The sequence below is a fragment of the Brachypodium distachyon genome, chromosome 2, assembly GCF_000005505.3.
Source record: "Brachypodium distachyon strain Bd21 chromosome 2, Brachypodium_distachyon_v3.0, whole genome shotgun sequence".
In the NCBI taxonomy this organism is placed as follows: domain Eukaryota; kingdom Viridiplantae; phylum Streptophyta; class Magnoliopsida; order Poales; family Poaceae; genus Brachypodium; species Brachypodium distachyon.
The window spans coordinates 24779232-24798561 of record NC_016132.3 but is presented as its reverse complement, the minus strand read 5'-3'; the positions used below and the strand labels follow the sequence as shown (position 1 = coordinate 24798561).

Genomic DNA, 19330 nt, shown 5'->3' with positions numbered 1-19330 from the left:
GTTTCAAAGTAGCCAACAAATCTCCAGTACAACAAGCTCAGTGCCCAATCCTTTCTTCAGTTGATTAACAATGTATTGGAAAAGGCATTTTACCTCCATGCAAAGATGCTTCTGCAGCTGTTAAAATCTACTCGTTCAGAATAGGAGCATAGAGAAAGGTGTATTGCAGTAGAAGAAATTACTTCCATTTTCAAAACATAGTTGGGATTTATTCAAAGAGTAACTATCGGTCTATCAAAGTTCAGGTTCAGCTATGATTAACAACAGAAACAAATAAATGGAGTATTGGTAAATTTGTGATATCTTTGTTATATGATTTTTTTTCTCGGATGCCATGTCAATATGAGCAAACAAAAATTAATCCTTCAAATATTTAGGTTATAAATCAGTGCTCGCCATCCTGAACCAATAGCTACGCCTGCAACCAGCAAGAATATGCAGTGCAGAGCTTAGCACCTCTCGTCCTATGAACTAGCTGGGTAAAAAAACATGTCAGGTCAGGTTCAAACTTGCCTTGCCCGACGAGAAGAGCAGCACGATCTGGTCGTTGTAGGCGAGGACCAACCACCAGAATAACTATTTCAGTTTTGGACAAGTGCGCCTGTCATGTGTGAAATCGCCACATTCGCCGCACGATATGTTTTGCCTCTTCTGCCCATTCGACTACCTCAATGTCTCATGAAATGGCTTCATTCTTTTCTTTGATCAAGGACTTTCTCCCCAAAAACATTGCATGAGGCAGAATAATGGGATGGTATAGGACCAAAAGCTGTCTCATCTGGGGTCCCATCATTCTCAACGGGGCCATCGAGAATGCTTTGCAAAAAATCCATCACCTACTGCGAACGCTCTTCGCTCTTCGAAACTTTGAATAGAGCAACACTAGCCTTGTTTCGCATTTGCCGGTAACGACCCATCTCTTCTGACCACACATGTGTATTGCCATTTGTCTCCGACACGAATGCGGCCTTGGCTTGCATTGTCCACCTAATCCAAACACAACACAGAGGAATGGTCTCTACACCCAGGAAACTCAGAACAGAAAAAATGTGTGAACATGGGACACCTTCGCACTCCAATTTGCGGCAACCACAGAAGATGCCATTCATTGAAGAGCCATGAAATGAACACTCTACAAAGAAGACATGTCTGCTCCCTCCTTCGGCTCCTTCTTTTAATGCATCTCTATAGGTGACCAACCCATCTCTCTCTGTATGCTCCTCAATCTCCCATGCAGATGATCTGCGAATGCAATATCTAAACTTCTTGAACATCTTTGGTGTGTAAATACGGGCAGCATTTTTCTCTAATGGATTAGCATCTATTCTAGTGAAAGGGACTGAATTTGCAGCTTTTGCATCCAACTCGTCCTCATTTCTGCGGATACGTGACATACAGTGCTCGCTATGCTCCACCAAGTCAACCAACGACATTTTCCGGTCTAGGTGATTATGGAGCCTAGAGTTAAGACTCTCGCTACGCTGATTGCTCTACATGCCCAAAAAATATCTTCCGTTTGTATAAGCCGCAGACCACCTCTTCCTAAGTTTGTACATTCTGGACATCCATGCAGACTGCTCTGTGATCTCATACTTTTCCTTGAACTGAGCCCAAGATCTCTCAAACTCATATACTCCCATCTTACGATATATGAGTTTTCTGAAGTCCCGAAGCATTGGATTACGCAGGTGGCGTATCATGTTCTGCTCAATGTGCCAACTGCATAGTCGATGGTCTGTCCTCGGCATAACCTTCTTAATGGCTTTCCTCATGGCGGCGTCTCCATCAGTGATCACAGATCTCGGGTTCTTATGGCTCATCACCTCAAGAAATGACTGCAGTAGCCACTCGTACGACGAGACAGTCTCGTCTGAAACAATACCAACACCAAAAACAATTGTACTGCGATGATGGTCCACCCCAATAAATGGAACAAATGGGAGATTATACCGATTGACCCGATATGTGCTGTCAAACACAACTAGGTCACCGAATGCTTCATAATCAATCTGAGATTGTGAATCTGCCCAGAATATATTTCGAAGATGTCCTTCATCATCCGTACTATATTTGAAGAAAAATTCAGCATCTCGTTCAACTTGGGCTCTCATGTGGTTCAAGACAAATTCAGCATCCCTTCCTAAGATTCTTTTCTTCTTGTACTTGGCGAAGAAATTATAGAGGTCCCGGGAAACAAACCCAACCTGATCATACCCACCATGGTGCTTCTCCATAACTTCCATGATTTCGCACGTACGAAGGCCACCAAGACCATATTCTACGGCATCAGCTTTCTGAGCGTTGTTTAAACGGCGATGTGACCGTAGAAAAGGAGACTGCTTGGGGTCAAGTGGATGGTTGTGGACATCAACAAAATTCTTGACAAACCAAAGACCCGTTCCAGGTTCTCGCTGGATCTCAAGCATAGCTTTACATCCACAACGGGTGAGCGCCCGTGGCTCCCTTATTTGATCTTTTGCTACAAAGTACTTCTCCAAACGGTACCCTTCCTTACTGCAGCAGAAACGTCTTCTTTTCAATTCCGTGGTGCCACTAATGTACTCCTTATCGTCCAATCTCACATTAAACCCTTTAGATTTTGCATAGCTGTTGTAGTGCTCGTAACCTTCTTCAACGCTTCCAAACATCTGACTCACCATCATGTGATATTCTTCCATCTCCTCCATGCTGGCATTATAACCATCCATCTCAGAAACTGACAAACCTGACATTATGAAACACCATCATCAAATTAGCACCTTTGTTCAATTATCTTTCCTCTCAATAACAAAATTCAATTCTTTTTCTGCCCAAATGGGCAGCCATGGTGAGCTTTCATCTCCCACTTATGGGATTATTAGGTTAAGTGCTCGTTGCAAGTGGTGATTAAAGTACAGTAATCATGCTGTCAAAAGTATTAGCCTAGGTTTGTTCACATTTCAAAATCAGTGCTTGTTACCCTACATGGTTCTCTGCAAATTGCACAGGGTACAAGATGACAGGGCAAGAGCAGAGGGGACGGAGGAGGAGGAGGAGAAGGGGGACATGAGACACTCACAGGAGCGCGGCGACGAAGGAGTACTTGACCGCGGCAGCGAAGATGGAGGCGGAGATGAGCACGAGCTGCAGCAGCAGCGACGCGCCAGCCCAGACCAGCGCGCCCGTCAGAGCCACGGCCGCGGCGGCGGCGCTCAGGCGGCGGGGTGGCGGCGCACCGGGGGGCGGCGGCGCTAGGGCAGGGGGAGAATCGGTCAGGTGGCGGCGGCGCTCAGGCGGCAGGGTGGCGACGCACTGGGGGGCGGCGCAGGGGCGGATGGGGGTGGCGGCGGGGTGGAGGCGCACTTGGGCGGAGTGGCGGCGGCGCTCCGGCTAGGGGTGGCGGCGCACTGGGGGGCGTCGGGGTGGCGGGTGCAGGGGCGGATGGGGGTGGCGGCGGGGTGGAGGCGCACGGGGGCGGAGTGGTGGCGGCGCTCCGGCGGGGGGTGGCGGCGCATTGGGGGGCGTCGGGGTGGCGGCTGCGCGGAGGCGAAGCACGGGAGGTCTCTGTGATAATCCGATTAAGAGATGAAAAGACCAATGTATCCTTTTGATATCAGCCGTTGATGCTTTTGGTACTCCCATGTATGTTTTTGGAGTACCGGGGTACCGTAAATTTTCTCTATTTGTTTGCTGTGCAAATGGATATGGAAGCTTGGAAATTCAGATGGAACTTGATAAAAACTACTGCGTAGGAAATACTGCAGGGGTGCGTCACTTGTTGCCAGGAGTGGGGATTCCCATTTTTTGTCAGGGATACTGAAACAATAAGAGACACCTTTCTCAGTTTCTGTAGACGTATGGTAGGAAATGGGAAAAGAACCAGATGATGATTGGATTGGAGGGAAGCCTCTAGCCTTACAATTCCAACGTCTTTACAATCTGATATTTAGTGTAGAGGTGACAGTTGCCCAGGTCCTGACTGAGGGGTGGTTCTTTTTTGAGATTTCGCAGAACTTTAGTGGGTGAATCGCTGATGCAGTGGGAACAACTGAAATTTTTGTGTGCCACGGTCAGGCTGGCTGATCGAGAGGATAAGCTGTACTGGAAGCCGGACGCTAGAGGTCGTTTCTCTGTTGGATCGATGTATGGAACTTTGAAGAGATCCCAGCTCCCTTTTCCCTACGCTTTTCTCTGGAAAGTTAAAATCCCTTTAAAGATCAAAGTGTTTCTGTGGCTTGTCTCTGAAGGAAGCATTCTTACTAGGGATGTATTAAAGGATAGGGGATGGGAGGGAGAGGAATGCTGCGTGTTTTGTTCCAGGAACGAAACCATAGATCATTTGTTCTTTACCTGTTTGCTAGCAAGATACGTCTGGGGTGTTGTTCAAGTGTGTTTCGATTTTGCAATAACTCCGACCTCCTCTAGGGATCTGTTAGATTGCTGGTTAAGTAGTTTCAGCAAGAAAAATAGAACCCTGGTGGTAGTAGGAGTTGTAGCTGTGCTTTGGTCCCTTTGAAAAACGCGGAATTATGACGCGTGTTTTAAGCATAAGATGCGGGCGCTGCCATCGTCAGCCCCGATCGAACGGAGCCTCACCTCCCAGATCCGCCGCAAGGACATGAGAGAAGCAAGAGGACGCCGGGGAAGACGCACCACCCAACGGATCCATCGCTGCCTGTCTTGCCTCGTCGGAATCCAACCCGCCGCAGCCCTAGGGGAGCCAAGCCGCAGGAGATAACTGCCATACCGGCCTTTTAAGGATGACGAGAAGTCTCCAAAAAAGACCAGATTGCACACAAACAATGGAAAGCAATCGACGGATTCCAAAAGCATACGTTAGACATAAACCTAATATGTCGAGTCCCTCATATAGAAGGGAGATCTCAAGGGATCGTCATGTTAAGTTCTAGGAGAAGGATCATGGAAGGAACTCGTCCTCGCTGAGATTATCGTGCTTGCACGCGAATCACAGATCGGTTTGTCAAGCACAACGTACCAAACAGGCAAGAGGGAGGACATAGAGGATATGATGCCTTGTCAGCATCAACATCGGCATGGCAGGTAAGGCCAACACGTAGAGGTACGAGTAGATGTCAAGTCGGCACCATGCATGTTACTCTCTCCGTCCCATATTAAAGGCCAGTTTTTTTAGCTTACTGAACCGGCTTCTCCAAGAAGCTGCCCTGCTCTAGCTTCCTGGAGAAGCCGCCATCTAAATTTGATTACGTTACCAAACTAGGTTGGTCTAAACTAGTTTGGATGCCTAACTAAATCTGAGATGCGGCTTCTGCAGGAAGCTAGGTGAGGGCAGCTTATAGGAGGAGCCGGTTCTAGAAGCCGAAAAGAACGCAGCCTAAGTGACTCAAATTTGCCTAAATATAAATGTATCTATAACTAAAAAGAGTCTAGATACATGTAATAGAAAGTCATCTAATATGGGACGGAGAGAGTATGTAACAATCTGATCCGGTCGAGCAGGATTCGTCAACATACTTAAATTTGGTAAAACTATTGAGTGTTAAATTCGGTCATGCGCACAAAAGGTTATTCTTCTTTGTTTGGAGTTAAGCAGAATGAGAATCGATTGGAGAGGAATGCATGTGCATGGAAGTGTACTGGGATTTGAACTCGTGCACCGGTGATGACATGCGCACGAAACCAATATATGGCCAACACGCAGAAGTAGAGTAAGGTTTCAGAATGCGCGACGACTTGCAAAAGGATTTCGATGACTGTAGATTACGTCGGATGAAGGAAAGGAACGAGTGGATTCCGTTGTATCGATGTATATCCTCAGATCATGCATGCATGCATGCGTTGACTTACGCATCAACTTCCATATCCAAACACCAACTTAACAGCTCGATCGCGCGCGCAGCCAATTACATATCACGGAGCGGCGCCGATAGCATCATGTCCAAGCACCCAGAAATTAACACGCGTAACATATGGAGAGAGCTCAGAGGACCTCCCATTCCCATATAGGGAGGTCTGGGATGTGAGAGAGAGAGGACCTCCTCAGTGGCGTCGGCTAGCTAGCTGCATCGCAAATTAATCCCCTCTACGCAAATGTGACTCGGCACTTCACCAGACCCTGTACGTGCGACGTTCCACTATGTCCATATACAATTCAACTTGACCGGGAAAAGAAAACGCTACACTACAAACGCTTGGATTATAAATGCACGTAGGAGCTGTAGCTCATCATCTAAGCCTAGATTCCATTAGCCGTAGAAACACAGAGCTGCATTAGCCCTTCGCAGGGAAAGCTAAGCAAGACAGAGAGCTGCATTAGCCATGAAGTACTGATGTGCTTGTGTGTCCTAATCGTTCTCGCCGTGGGCGTCGCCTCGTCTCCCGTCCCACTCTCTGGCGACCGTCCACTGACTCTGCTGGGCCGGCGTGGGCTGCAGGACGTTGTGGTCATCGGCGGCAGCCCGCCGGCGCCAGCGAGCACGGCAGGGACGTGGCCGCGTGACACGCCAGACATATCGTATGATAGGTCGAAGCGGCTCAGCCCCGGGGGCGCCGGCTCTAACCCCCAGCATCACTGATCTCATCATCCATCCATCGCGGTTGATCATCGGTTGCATGTCTGCATGCTTGTCTTGCTCTGTCGTTTGTCAACATTTCTCTACCCCGATTTGCCGAAACCAATTTTATAACATCATCGAATTGCTGGTCTGAACTCCTTGTAAACGTACGACACAAGGTATTGTAATAAAGATTAAAAGAGAAACGGTTTTCTTGAACTTCTCTCCAACTGTATTTTTTTTTCCTTTGTGGGGACATTGTTCTCACTTTTGGTGTTATTTGGTGGTAGTCTATAACATGAAGGGTGACATGGATATTGGACCACTACCTCCTTGTTATTTGGTGGTACTCTATAACATGAAGGGTGACATGGATATTGGACCACTACCTCCTTGTTATTTGGTGGTAGTCTATAACATGAAGGGTGACTTTTGGTGTTATTTGGTGGTAGTCTCTACCCCCTTGTGCACTTTACATATATCCTAAATGGGTTAGACAAAAACATCACACGAGTAGGGTTTGATCCTATTTTCTACATGGTCTCATAGCTAGTTTTGTCGAAAAGGATGGTCTCATAGGTAGTAGACAAACATCGATAGATCTTAGACTCCACCACCACTTCTCCATACCACCCTCGAGGGGATCGACATACATATCTCTTCTGGGACACAAGGAGGTGAGGTGATGACGCAAGTCGTCAAACTGGAGACACCTATGAGGTGTGTGGGAGGCACTAGAGCACTACGCCAGAATGGGTTTGTTGTTGTTCTGGACAACAATTAGAGTAAGGGGTGCCAATGCTCGATGGCACAAGTGCGGGCATAAAGTAGGACGTGTACGCCGGCCTTATAGCGAAGGTCGTCGTACACTTAGACAAGTTGACACGTCGATATTTTTTGAATAGGTTCGGTTGACCCTGCGGATGCGACTTAATCCTATGTTAGGAAAGACTTCGAGGGGGTTGTAGCCAAGGGCTTGGGCCGAGCGGATCTTCCCAAGACACCTTTTGGTGAGAGGTTCGTCGGGGCCACCTCGTACTTGGACCGAACGCGTATTTCCAAGTATCGAGGTTAGGATACCCTCGGAACTCTAACCCAACCCCTTCTCCTTCGAGTTCGGGGCGAACGCGTCTTTCCGGATCTCGAAACTAGAGCTCTTTACAAGAGGTTCTAGCTCTCTCCCCTTGAGTTTATTCAAGTTGAGAGTGAGTGATACATGCCCCCATGGGGGGTATTTATAGCCTAGGGGTCCATGACTGTCGTTGCACGGGGCTCCGACACCGGGGGCGTGCTGACACACCCCCTTTTTAGGTTCGGCAGGGGCGTCGGGGATCGCTCCAGCGATCGCCGGCGTGGCCAATGGTGTATGTAACATTCGAAGAGGTGCTCCCAGAATGCATGCAAGCTAGGAACACATGCACGCGCGTTTTTACCCAGGTTCGGGCCACCCGGAGGTGCAAAACCCTACGTCCTGCTTGTCTGAGCTCGTATTATCACAAAAAACAAGTGTTTACAGATTGCCGGGTGAGTTCCCGGGTACTCTCTCCTTTTTGGCTAAGTGTTCCTTACTATTCTCCGCTAACGCTAGAGGCTAACTGCGAGCTGATTGAACTGAACCCAACGAACCACCTACTGAAGCTAACTGGAATCCGAGCCCTTTGACCGTCGGCGGGGGTCCTCCTTTTATAGCCAAGGGGATACCACAGGTGCCATGGTGCATGCATTACAAGTGGCGGGCAGGGAGATAGGGCAACTCCCCCTCGGTGCGCTAGTGGGCGTGCATGAATGCCAACTCCGCCGCTAGGGGTCTAGAGCACTACAAGTAGGATTGGACAGCCATTGTTTACCTGACTAGACGGGTAATTTCCCTCCTGTCGGCTCATTTAATGCGCCGTGCGCCTCACTCCTCGCCCTGGTGAGATTGCGCACTGGGCGCCTAGCACGCGCCCACGTGGCGATGTTGCTCCGCCTGCTGGGCCCCACCCTCGTGGTGGGAGCTTGTGCCCGGGAACCCCTCCTCCCGGCAAGTGACTTCTCGAGAGGCGCCCAGGCCTGACCGCACCCAAGAACCACCCTCCTGGCAAGTGGCTTCCCGGGAGGTGTCCAGGCGGGAATATCCCCCGAAGCCCCGCTAGCCCTTCCAGGCTGGTAGCTTGCCAGGATGCTTGTGGTTGCCGTCCAGGATGGGATCCTCCCGGGAACCCGGTGATGGGGCCCACGCGTCGTGCAACGGTGGTACCCCGGGTGCCACTGGTGCGACAGTAACCCCCGGGCGTGAGCCGGCAACACCTATTCCCGGACGAGCTTTCCCTAGGTCGGTTGCCGGGCTACGCCCCAACCGATGCGTGGGCCCCGATCCGCCACGGGCCCGCGTCTCTTCGCTGCCCCACGTATCTTGCCGTTATGGACGGAGAAGTGGGTGCGTGATTTCCGCCATAACCTCCCCCTTAAACAGGGAAGTTAAGGCCACTCTCCGCATTCCTCTTTGATTAGGAGTTATCCCCGCACACCCGTAGGGTGCGGGACCGGCCGTTACCAAACGGCCGGGCGCTATAAAGTTTTTACTGCTGCTGCAAGGGGAAACACTTTGCTCCCCACAGCCCTTGTCTTCAACCTCCTTCACATCTTGCGCCCAAGTGTTTTTGCTAGCCCCCGCCCCCGTTCCCCATGGCGCCCCCCACCACCAGGAAGGGAAAAGAGGTGCAGGTCCCGAAGAAGGCGGCGGCCAGCAAAAGCGAGGCAGCCGCCAAGGCCGCCGCCGACAGGGATCAGAGGAAGCGGGCGATGAGGGCCACGCTCGCCTTCTACCGGCCCGGCTACAACGGCAAGGCGCTGGACAAGATCCGGCACGCCGTCGCCTCCAGGTTCAATGAGCACGGGGAGACCCTGATCTTCCCCGCGGGCGCCGAGCACCAGGACAAAGACTTCGGGGTGTTCGGGCACTGCCGACCCTGGCGCCACTGGGGCCCGTAGCGCCGCCATCGCACCCGCCGGCGACCCAACTCCAATGGAGGTGGTGCCGGCGACAGGTACGGCTCCAGCCTATCTCCTTTGCTGCGTTTCCGATTGTTAGTTAATCACACAACCATACCTTTTCTTTCCACAGGTGGCACTTCGCCCGCGGCAAGCCTCTCGGAGGCTCCCGCCGGGACGGATGAGGCGGGGGAAGCTCCCCCCGCAAGTCCAACGGCCTTGCAAGGTAACCACCCTGATCCCCTTCCTCTCGTTTCCGACTACTCTTTCGCTCGTCGATTCTCACACTTCTTGTTGCTGCAGGCCCAAGTGTGCTCGCACCGGGAGTGGGCGCTGCCGTGGTTGATCTCGACCCAGATGTCGAGATCACGGGGGTGGCGGAGGAGCCAGCATCGGCTCCCGGACCAAGCCCTACAGCAAAAATCAGGGGCCCTGCGGGCCTCTCCGAAAATTCTAGGGTCTTATTTGCAATTTCTCCAAAAACTTGGGCTTTTCTGCAAGGTTTTCGAACTCAGCCGGCCCCTCATGGGCCGGCTGGGCCATCTTCGGGGGTGCAGGATCACGCCGGGCCAGCACCTGGGCCGTCCCTGGGCACGCGGCCCCCATTTCCTTTTTTTTTCATTCCGGCCGACTTCCTGGGCCATTACTGGGCCGCGGCCTAGTTAGAGCCCGGTACCGGTTCAAGACTAAGGGGGCGATCCGACGGTTCGCAGGCGGCTTGGCACCCTAGATCGGACGGCCTTTCGCCTTTGCCGGCGACGCCCGCCACCGGAGGTGACGCCGGCACGGCCGGGACGCGGGGCCCGGGCGGGGGCCGCCCCTCTTCGGCCAGGCCGGCCTCCTTTTAGGAAAAGGCAAAGCTTCTCTTGCTTCTTTCTTCCTCTCCTTGTCTTGTTCCTTGGGATGAAGGACGGCAAGGTGTCGCCGCCGCATTGGCCCTACCCGGACGTCTAGGAGCTCCGATAGCCTATAAAATGGAACCCCCATCCACTAGAGAAGCCTACACCATGCTTGTTTGATTTGTCCGGCGTCGAAGACGAGTTCGGCGGCGCCCGACATCTCTTTGAGAGGTTGGTGTATTGTAGGTGCCTCGTAGGGGCATTAGCCACTTCCCGCTCATGACGGAGGTTGCGTTGGTCGCCGAGGTGTTGCCGCGGAAGCTCTCCATCTCCGAGTCTTCATGGGGACACGGGGTGCGACCGCGGCCGCTCGGAGATAGGTGTCGAACGTGTCTTCAAGTCATTCCGGGGGATCTTCGTCGTCGGCCACGCCCCTCTTGCTCATGTGAAGGTGAGGAAGCTTCATTACGTGAGTCTTGGCGCCTTTGGTAGCCGGGGGTCCTTGCGGAACATCGGTCGAACACCCTTGGTGCACCGAGCGGGCGGCGTGGCTGGGGACAGGCCGCGGGGTCATGGGCGCAGCCACGGCGGGGCCGAGAGAGGGCGCGGCGAGGGCGCGGCTTGGGCACGGTATTGCCGTGGGCGCGCGCGCAGCGAGGAGTCGGCGCAGCCTAGGCATGCGGCGGCAACGCGCAGGCGCGGCATGGGCGCAAGCGCGGTATGGTGTCGGCGTGGGCGGGGGCGCGGCGCGGCGCAAGCATGGGCGCAGCCCTACGCGGCACGGCGCGGGCGCAGGCCCGGCACGGCAGGTTGCGGGCGGGAGTGCGGCAAGGTGTGTGTGTGGCGCGAGCGTAGGCAGGGGTGTGGCGCGGCGCGACAGGGCGCGAGCGCGGGCACGGTCCTGCGCGGCACGGCGCGAGCGTAGGCGCGGCACGGCAGGGTGCGGGCACGCACACAGGCGCGAGGGCGGCAGGGTGCGGGCGGGGGCGCGAGCGTGGGCGCAGCACGGCGTGGCAAGGCGTGGGTGCGGGCGCAGCAAAGCTCCGGCACGCGCGCGGACGCGGGCGGCCGAGCGCGGGCGCGGGCGCACGCGGCAGAGCGTGGGCGCGGTGGCAGAGCGCGGGCGAGGGCGCGGGCACGGGCACGGTGACGGAGCGCGGGCGCGGGCGGCAGAGCACGGGCGCGGGCGCGGCACAGCGCGACCGCTCGACGTGGCTTGACGCGTGGGCGGGCAGGGGCGGCAGAGCACGGGCATGGCGCGACTGCTTGGTGTGGCTAGGTGCACGCGCAGGCGCTGGCGGCAGAGAGCGAGCATTCTGCCGGGCATCTTGCGGGCAAGAATTGCAGCATCCCTGCTGCCCCTCCTTTTCCCTTCCTTTCTTGATTCCTTTTGAGGTTTCCCGCAGTTTGCTAATTCTTGGCGCGTCTTTTCGCAGGTGAGATGGCGGGACTCGACGTCGAGCGTCCAGTGGGCGAGCCAGCGAGGGGATCTCCAGCGGCGCAGCTCGTGGTGAACGGACCGTCGTAGAAGAAGAAGGTCTCCTTCCGTCCTCGCGGTGGCCCTGCCTTGGTTCCGACAGCACCGGTGGACGGGGGAGGTTGGGCGCATGACCACCTTCTTCCTTCGTCGATGAGCCCCGAGGACCTTGCCCAGCTGGAGGAGGCGGGGTACTTTCCAAAAGGGGATGGTATCCTGCCCGATGGCGAGGAGGTGAGGCTTGACCAACGACGGTGTCCGAGATGCATCGTGGCGTTCTCAGCCTAGTTTCATGCCGGTCTGTGCGTGCCCGTTCACCCCTTCCTGTTGGAGTTCTTGGAGACGTACGGCATCGAGCTGGCCTAGCTTCACCCGTCGGCGATCGTGAGGTTGAACGATTTCAGGTGGCTGTGTGAGACAGCGCTTCACGAGGAGCTTTTGATGAAGCTTCTGCTGTTCTACTTCACCGTGGAGGTGAGGGAGTTGCTCACCCCGGACGGCTTTGCCTTGAGCGCCTTTGGTTCGGTGAACCTGAGGCTTCGCTCCGCTTTTGGGGACGACTTCCTGCTCATGCCGGGGAAGAGCGCGGAGAAGTTGTTCATCAAGTGGGAGTCCCAGTGGTTTCTTCTTCCGCCTTCGAAGACTCGTCTTCGGCACACGGGTGATCTCCCCCGGCACTTTGGGGCCGGAGGTCTCAGGGAGGTGTCCCACCCCGGTGATCCTTGGTCAACTGACCTCTGGAAGGTGGCCAAGATCAAGGAGGTGTCTGCCAAGAGGAGCTTTCGTGACCTCATGGAGGAGATGGTGATGGCAGGACGCTTCATGATGAGGAGTCGTCCGAGGTCCGAGATTGGGATCCCTCGATCATTCCGTCCTCCAGAGCTCATCACCGCACGTGAGTGGCGCTCCTCTCCCCTTCGCGCCCTGATTGTTTTCCCTTATGAAGGTACTTAACAATTTTGGGCTGGTCTTTTTCAGCGACGTTTTCCGAGGAGACGGCGGCGTTGTGGGCCACGCAGCTGATAGGTCCGTATGGTGGGCCAGAGCACCACGACTACGAGGCCAAGATCAGCGAGGGGGGATGTCACAACATCATCGCGAGGTGCTTCGGGAAGAGCTTGGTCGCCTTCTTCGAGTGGGCGATCGCTACTCCCGCTTAGCTACACCGTCGATGTTGGCGGTGGGGTCCAAGCTGCGGGATTCCTGTGGGAAGGCAAAGGTGGGAGCGGCGGTGCCTGTCGCGCCAGTCACCAAGATACTTCGTCCGTCGAGTGGATGCAAGAGGAAAGCTCCCCCGACTTCTCCTTCTCTTGACTACGCCCCGGCGGATTCGGCGGATCCTGTCGTGGGCGAGTCGAGGTCCCCCATGAGGGTGACCTTGGACCTGCACATGAAGGGGAAGATTGGACTCGAGCAAGTTCTTCCTTTCACTCGTGAGACGGGGCTTCGGCTTCGGAGCGACTGAGTGGTGGAGTTGTCGACCGGAGCCAGCGGTGCGGGCGTCCGGGTGTTCTCCATTGGTCGCGAGTGCCCTGAGGAGGATGCTCCTACCTCGGGTGAGTGCCGTTCTCTTTTGTTCACGTCATTCTTTTTTAGAATGATTTTGACATGATCTTCCTAGCTTGTTTTTAGGTGCAAGGGCCGCGAAGCCCGGAGTTCTTGAGGGCGAGCCCCTGACTCAGGCGAGGGGTGGAGTGCTTCCGATGTCCGAGGATGGAGTGAGAGACCCTTTCGTGACACTGGAGCTGGTGAGCATCCGTGATGTATCTCCCTTTGCCCGTTGGGTTAGCTTTGTGCTAACTTCCTCTTTTTTGCAGGTGAGAGGCTTGGTCGAGGCCGTGGGTGCCCTTCCTGCCCTCAAGACTCAGGTGGGGGCGCTTTTCGCTGCTTTGGACGTGGAGATGTCCAAGTCTACCCTTGCCTTGAGTGAGTTGGCTTCAGAGAGGGGGCGACACGAGGCCGTGGAGGCTGAGCTCTCCCGCATTTCGGCGGAGCTCGCGGCCGCGGAGACCAGGGCTCGACTCGCTAAGGAGCGCCAGAAGGACGAGATCGCGAGGACCCGTTGAGTTGAGGAGGACTTGGTGGTGGCCAACCTTGATAGGGAGCACACCCGCGCGGAGGCAGCTTCCCTCAAGGTGGAGTTAGCGGCAGCGGGTGACGGCCTGATGCTTGCTCCTCGTGCTCGTCCTCTACCGGATCGTCGTCCCGAGGTGGTTTCGCTTTTGCTTGCCCAGGCCACCGAGATTCGGGAGACGATGACTTGCCTGAGGAGTGTTCCCCAGCCGGATCTTCCCAGGTGGAGCTCATTGAGCCTACCGTGAAGAAGTGCCTCCTGAGTACGGGTGCCCGACTTGTTTCGTCAGCGGTTGCGGCAGTCCTTGACGGCGGTGCCGGGATGAGCGGGCTTGAGGGTGAGATGTCTCATGGGGCGAAGAAGTTTTTGGCGGACCAAGGTGCTCCTCTTCGCGCTCAGGCTCGACGCTTCGTGCGTTACCTTGAGCCCGCTCTTCAGGAGGGTGACGGTGAGGCTTGAGCCTCGTCGCCCTTGGAGGTGGTGATGTACCTCACCTGCTTACTTATGCGATGTTGCATATCCCCACTTGACTTAACCTCATGTCTAGCATGCTTAGGCTCTTAGTCGTAGAGATCGTAAGGCAGCTTTTTTGTTGTGTTTCATGCTTTATTAGGTAGTCAACATTATCGGAAATGTTAACCTACCTTGGCATGTATTTATCATGTTTCACCATGTAGTCGACATTATCGGAAATGTTAACTTGGCTCGACATGTGTTTTTTGGAGTACTATATATCCTTCTTGTGAAGTACTATATTTCCTTATTTTATACAGCTCGCGATCGTTCGCTATGATTGCACTTTTGTGCCATCAATTGCTGTCGCCGTTGGGATACGACTTGGCTTCGGCGCCTTAGGCCATGGTTACGAGCCATGGGTCCTAGTACCCTTGTGAGGGTCGCTATCGATATGCTGGTAGTGATCCGGACACTTCGACCTGCCGTTCGGGAAATTTCATGCGGAATTTTCCATCTTCGGACTTCAGGAAGCTATGCTTTCCCACGATTATTATGGAGCCTTAGCCCGGTTACTATCATGCAGGCCCGTGCGCGACGTCTCGCATACAAGTAGCACGGTTCACCGAGGTAAGTATGCTCATGCATAACTCGCTTATTTACGGTTCTCCTTAAATGCGTTTTAAGGAGCTTCCGGCCCTCAGGGGACTTGGCTCTACTTGGCGGATGGCCTCGAGGCACGCTAGGATCCACCAAGGAACAAGTCGCTAGTAGCGACCTATGTCCATGGACATTTTTACAGGATGCTTAGGCCAACGGAGGCCTTTTCGCGTTCCTCGTCGAGCGGCACAGGGGCAGCGGCTCTTTTACGACGATGAGTCGTGTGAGTGTCTCGTGTCACTCTTAATTTCTCCTTAAGGACTTTGTTTTATTGATCCTTGCTTTCTTGTCTTAAGGTATGGCCCGATGGGCACTTACAAGCCTTATGTAGACGTGGCCTCGTTGGCGCTTATGATCACTCGAAGTTTCGCAGGGAAGAGGCCGGTTAGGCGCTGATGGTCTCCTTTGGGAGCGGCAAGGATTGCCCTTGAAGGTTCTCCTTGGGCGTAGAAATGCCGGAGCTTGTCGCTGTTCCAGGCATGGACAAGGTTTTGCCCTTTCATGTTCTCGAGGTGGTATGCACCATTTCCCAATACTGCGGCGATGCGGTATGGTCCTTCCCATTTAGAGTCGAGTTTGCGCTGGAGCTTTGGGTCGACATTTTTTTTCAGCACGAGATCTCCTTGGGAGAAGGCTCGTTCCCGCACTCTTGTGTTGTAGAAGCGTGTGGCGCTTTGCTCGTAGACAGCGTGCCTTATGAGGGCTTTGTCACGAGCTTCTTCCACAAGATCGATGACCGTCTTGTGGTGCTCTTCATTTTCGATGAAGGCAATTGGAGTATCTTCTTGGAGCCTTTCGACCCGAGGTGAGCGGAACTCGACCTCGGCGGGAAGAACTGCTTCGGCTCCATACACCAAAGAGAATAGTGTTCGGCCCGTGGAACGGCTTATGGAGGTGCGTATGCCCCAAACCACACTAGCGAGTTCATCTCCCCATGCTCTCCTTGCTTTGCTAACCGTGTTCTCTACCCTTCGGCGGAGTCCTTGGAGGATTAATCCATTTGCCCTTTCACAAGCGCCGTTGCTCTTTGGGTAAGCAACGGGTGCGAAGTGCAGTTTGATCTCAAGGCATTCGCAGAATTTGATGAATTCCGCACAATCAAATTGTTTGTCATTGTCCACGGTTAGCTCTCACGGGACGCCATATCGGCATATGATGATTTCCCAGAAAAAAATTTGAACGGCCTGTGACGTGATTTTGCCGAGTGGCGCTCTTCTATCCATTTGGAGAAGTAATCAATCATCACCACGAGGTACTTGCAGCCCCCGTTGCATGCGGGGAAAGGCCCAAGAAGGTCCATTCCCCAGCGTGCAAATGGCCATGTTATCGGGATATTCTTCAGAGAAGTCACAGGCGCATGGATTGACTTAGCCATTTTCTGGCAAGCTTCGCATTTCCGCAATATGGTGATTGCGTCTTGCACCATGGTGGGCCAATAGAATCACTGTCGTAAGGCTTTCACCGTGGTGGCTCTTGGTGCGAGATGGTGGCCGCATATTCCCGAATGGATTTCCAAGAGGAGCTCGGCTCCCCGGTCAGGAGTAATGCACATAAGCAATGCGGCCGCCCCTTTCTTCTATAGGATGCCGTCGAGGAGTACGTACATCTTGGCTTTTGTGAGCAGAGTTTTGGCGCTTGGGCCTTCTGCTTCTCTGTCCACCTCTCCTTTCAAGGCGGGGGTAATCGGTGTCATCCAAGAGGGTGGAGCGTTGATGGCCATGCTGGTCTTTAAAGCTTCGTCAAGGGCGTCGGCTTCTTCCTTTATGGATGGGGTGCGAATCACTTCGAAAAATGCGCCGGGTGGCAGCGGTTCTTTGGAACCGGCCGTTCGGGCTAACCTGTCGGCCAGGTGATTTTCTCCTCGGGGAATGCGTCGCGCCTCCATACCCAGGAAATACCGTTCCATCTTGCAAACTTCTTCGATATATTTCTTCATCCTTTCATCAAGGCATTGATATGACTTGTCCATTTGGTTTATCACCAGTTGGGAGTCTCCTTGGATGAGAAGGCGTCGGACTCCCATGGCCTTCGGGTGGGGCTAGTGGAGCATGCCACTCGGCCACAAAGTGAGCCAGGACTTGGGATTTTATGGCCGTTCTCGCCGTGAGCTCTAGCAAGAAAGGGGCCAATTCCGTTGCCCATTTGGCGATTCTTCCGGTGGCTTCCTTATTGCCGAAGACTTCCTTGAGTGGGAAGGTGGTTGGCACCATGATGGTGTGGCCCATGAAGTAATGACGGAGTTTTCGAGAGGCCATGAGGAGGGCGTAAGCGATCTTCTCGATCTGGGTGTATCGACCCTTTGCTCCTCCCAAGGCTTCGCTCACGTAATATACCGAGCATTGTGACCCGTCTTCCTCCTTCACGAGTGCTGCGCTCACGGCGACCGGGGTCGCGGCAAGGTACAGGAGCAAGGGCTCCCCCTGCTTTGGGCTCGTGAGAAGTGGAGGGGTCGACAAATAGGTCTTGAGTTCTTCGAAGGCCCTTTGAGCTTCATCGGTCCACTCAAAGTTGTCGAGGCTTCTCAAGGCTTTAAAAAAGGAAGACCCTTCTGGGCTGATCGGGCGACGAATCGTCCCAAGGCCGCCATTCTTCCCGCTAGGCGCTGCACATCTTTGACGGAGCGAGGAGGCTCCATTTCCATGATGGCCCTAATTTTCTCAGGGTTAGCCTCGATCCCTCGTTGAGAGACGAGGAGCTCCGGAGTTTTCCTCCTCGAACTCTGAATGCGCACTTCTCCGGATTGAGCTTTACGCCGTACTTGCGGAGATTGTCGAAGGTTTCCTGCACGTCCTTGGAATGAGTTCCTGCAATTTGACTTTTGATGACGGCGTCATCCGCGTATACTTCGGCGTTTCTACCTAATTGTTCTTTGAGGATGAGGCTGACGAGGCGTTGGAAGGTCGTGCCGGCGTTCCTCAATCCAAAGGGCATTCTGCGATAGCAGAAGGTGCCGACGGGAGTAATGAAGCTGGTCTTTTCCTCGTCTTCCTTGGCCATGTGGACTTGGTGATATCCCGAATAGGCGTCCAAGAAGCTCAACCTCTCGCATCCCGCCGTGGAGTCGACCAGTTGGTCGATCCGAGGGAGCGGGTAGTCGTCCTTGGGGCATGCTTTGTTCAGGTCGGTGAAGTCGACACACATTCGCCACTTGCCGTTGGCCTTTTTCACCAAGACAGGATTGGCTAGCCACTCGGGATAAGCCCAGCGTTGGAGAGTTTAGCGATTTCTTGTTTGATGACTTCGCTTCGCTCGGTGGAGAGTTTCCGAAGCTTCTGCTTCACGGGAGCCTTGTCAGGTCTCACGGCGAGGCGATGTTCTATGACGTCACGCGGGACTCCTCCCATGTCGGAAGGTGACCAAGCGAAGAGGTCGGAATTCTTCCGGAGCAGGCCGACAAGTTCTTCCTCGAGTTTACTCGGGAGGTCGGCTCCAATCTTCACCGTGCGTGTGGCGTCATCTTGGGAGATGCGTACTTCCTTGAGTTCTCCCTCGAGGAGAGGTTTGAGGATGTAGCGCTCCCGTGCTCGAAAGCAAGTTAATACTTTTGGATGATTCTCCCTTTTCGGCGCACTTGGTCTCGTGGCGGTAAAGTGTCTTCCTGTCGGAAGATTGCTCGTCGCGGACCATTATCACGCCCTTCCGGCCTAGGATCTTCATGCACAAGAAATTGTGGTGGACAGCGGCACAAAGACGGTTTAGCGTCGTCCTCCCGAGGATGGCGTTGAAGGAGGCCTCCATATCCACCATGTCGAAGCGTACGAGCTCGGTTCGATGATTTGTGGCGTCTTCGAAGGTCGTGAGGAGCTCAACTTGTCCGAGCGGCTGAATGGACTTCCTTGGTACGAAACCGGTGAGGGGATAAAGGGATGGCTGAAGCGAGCCGTTCTTGTATCCCCCCTATGGCTCCATCAGCTTCTTTAATGTGCTCAGATATAGGATGTCGGCGGAGCTTCCGCCGTCCACAAGAATCTTCTTGAGCTCACAATTGGCGACGATCGCCGTCACAAAGAGGGCGTCGTCATGTGGGAAGCGTATCCCCTTAGCGTCTTCTTCGGTGAAGGCAATTGGCACGCTCGCCCACTTAGGTGGTGGTGTCGGGGTGAAGGCTCCCACGACATTGACTTCGCGAGCGTACTCCTTGCGTTGTCGCTTTGATCCTCGTCCCGTTGCGAAGCCCCCGAGTATCACTCCGACGTGATGTGCTGTGTTTGTGAATATTTTTGTTTGTACATGTATACGGGCCATCGTGCCGTTTGTGTTCACATGTGGGTGTGGGTGGGTGTTTATTTGGAAAAAAATTGCAAAATTTGGAAATTTTATAGCAAAGGTCATGCCGAAATTT

The 19330-nt window shown here is 54.1% G+C and overlaps 1 protein-coding gene across 1 annotated transcript; it reads right to left on the bottom strand.

Moving 5' to 3' along the window:
- Positions 1-515: 515 nt before the first annotated feature.
- LOC104582673 (protein FAR1-RELATED SEQUENCE 5) lies at positions 516-3201 on the bottom strand. The gene is made up of 2 exons (XM_010233124.3): positions 3059-3201; positions 516-2725 (listed from the first exon to the last, which is right to left on the bottom strand). The coding sequence occupies exon 2, from the start codon at positions 2706-2708 to the stop codon at positions 1491-1493; it is 1218 nt and encodes a 405-aa protein (XP_010231426.1). The 5' UTR covers positions 2709-2725; positions 3059-3201; the 3' UTR covers positions 516-1490.
- Positions 3202-19330: the final 16129 nt, after the last annotated feature.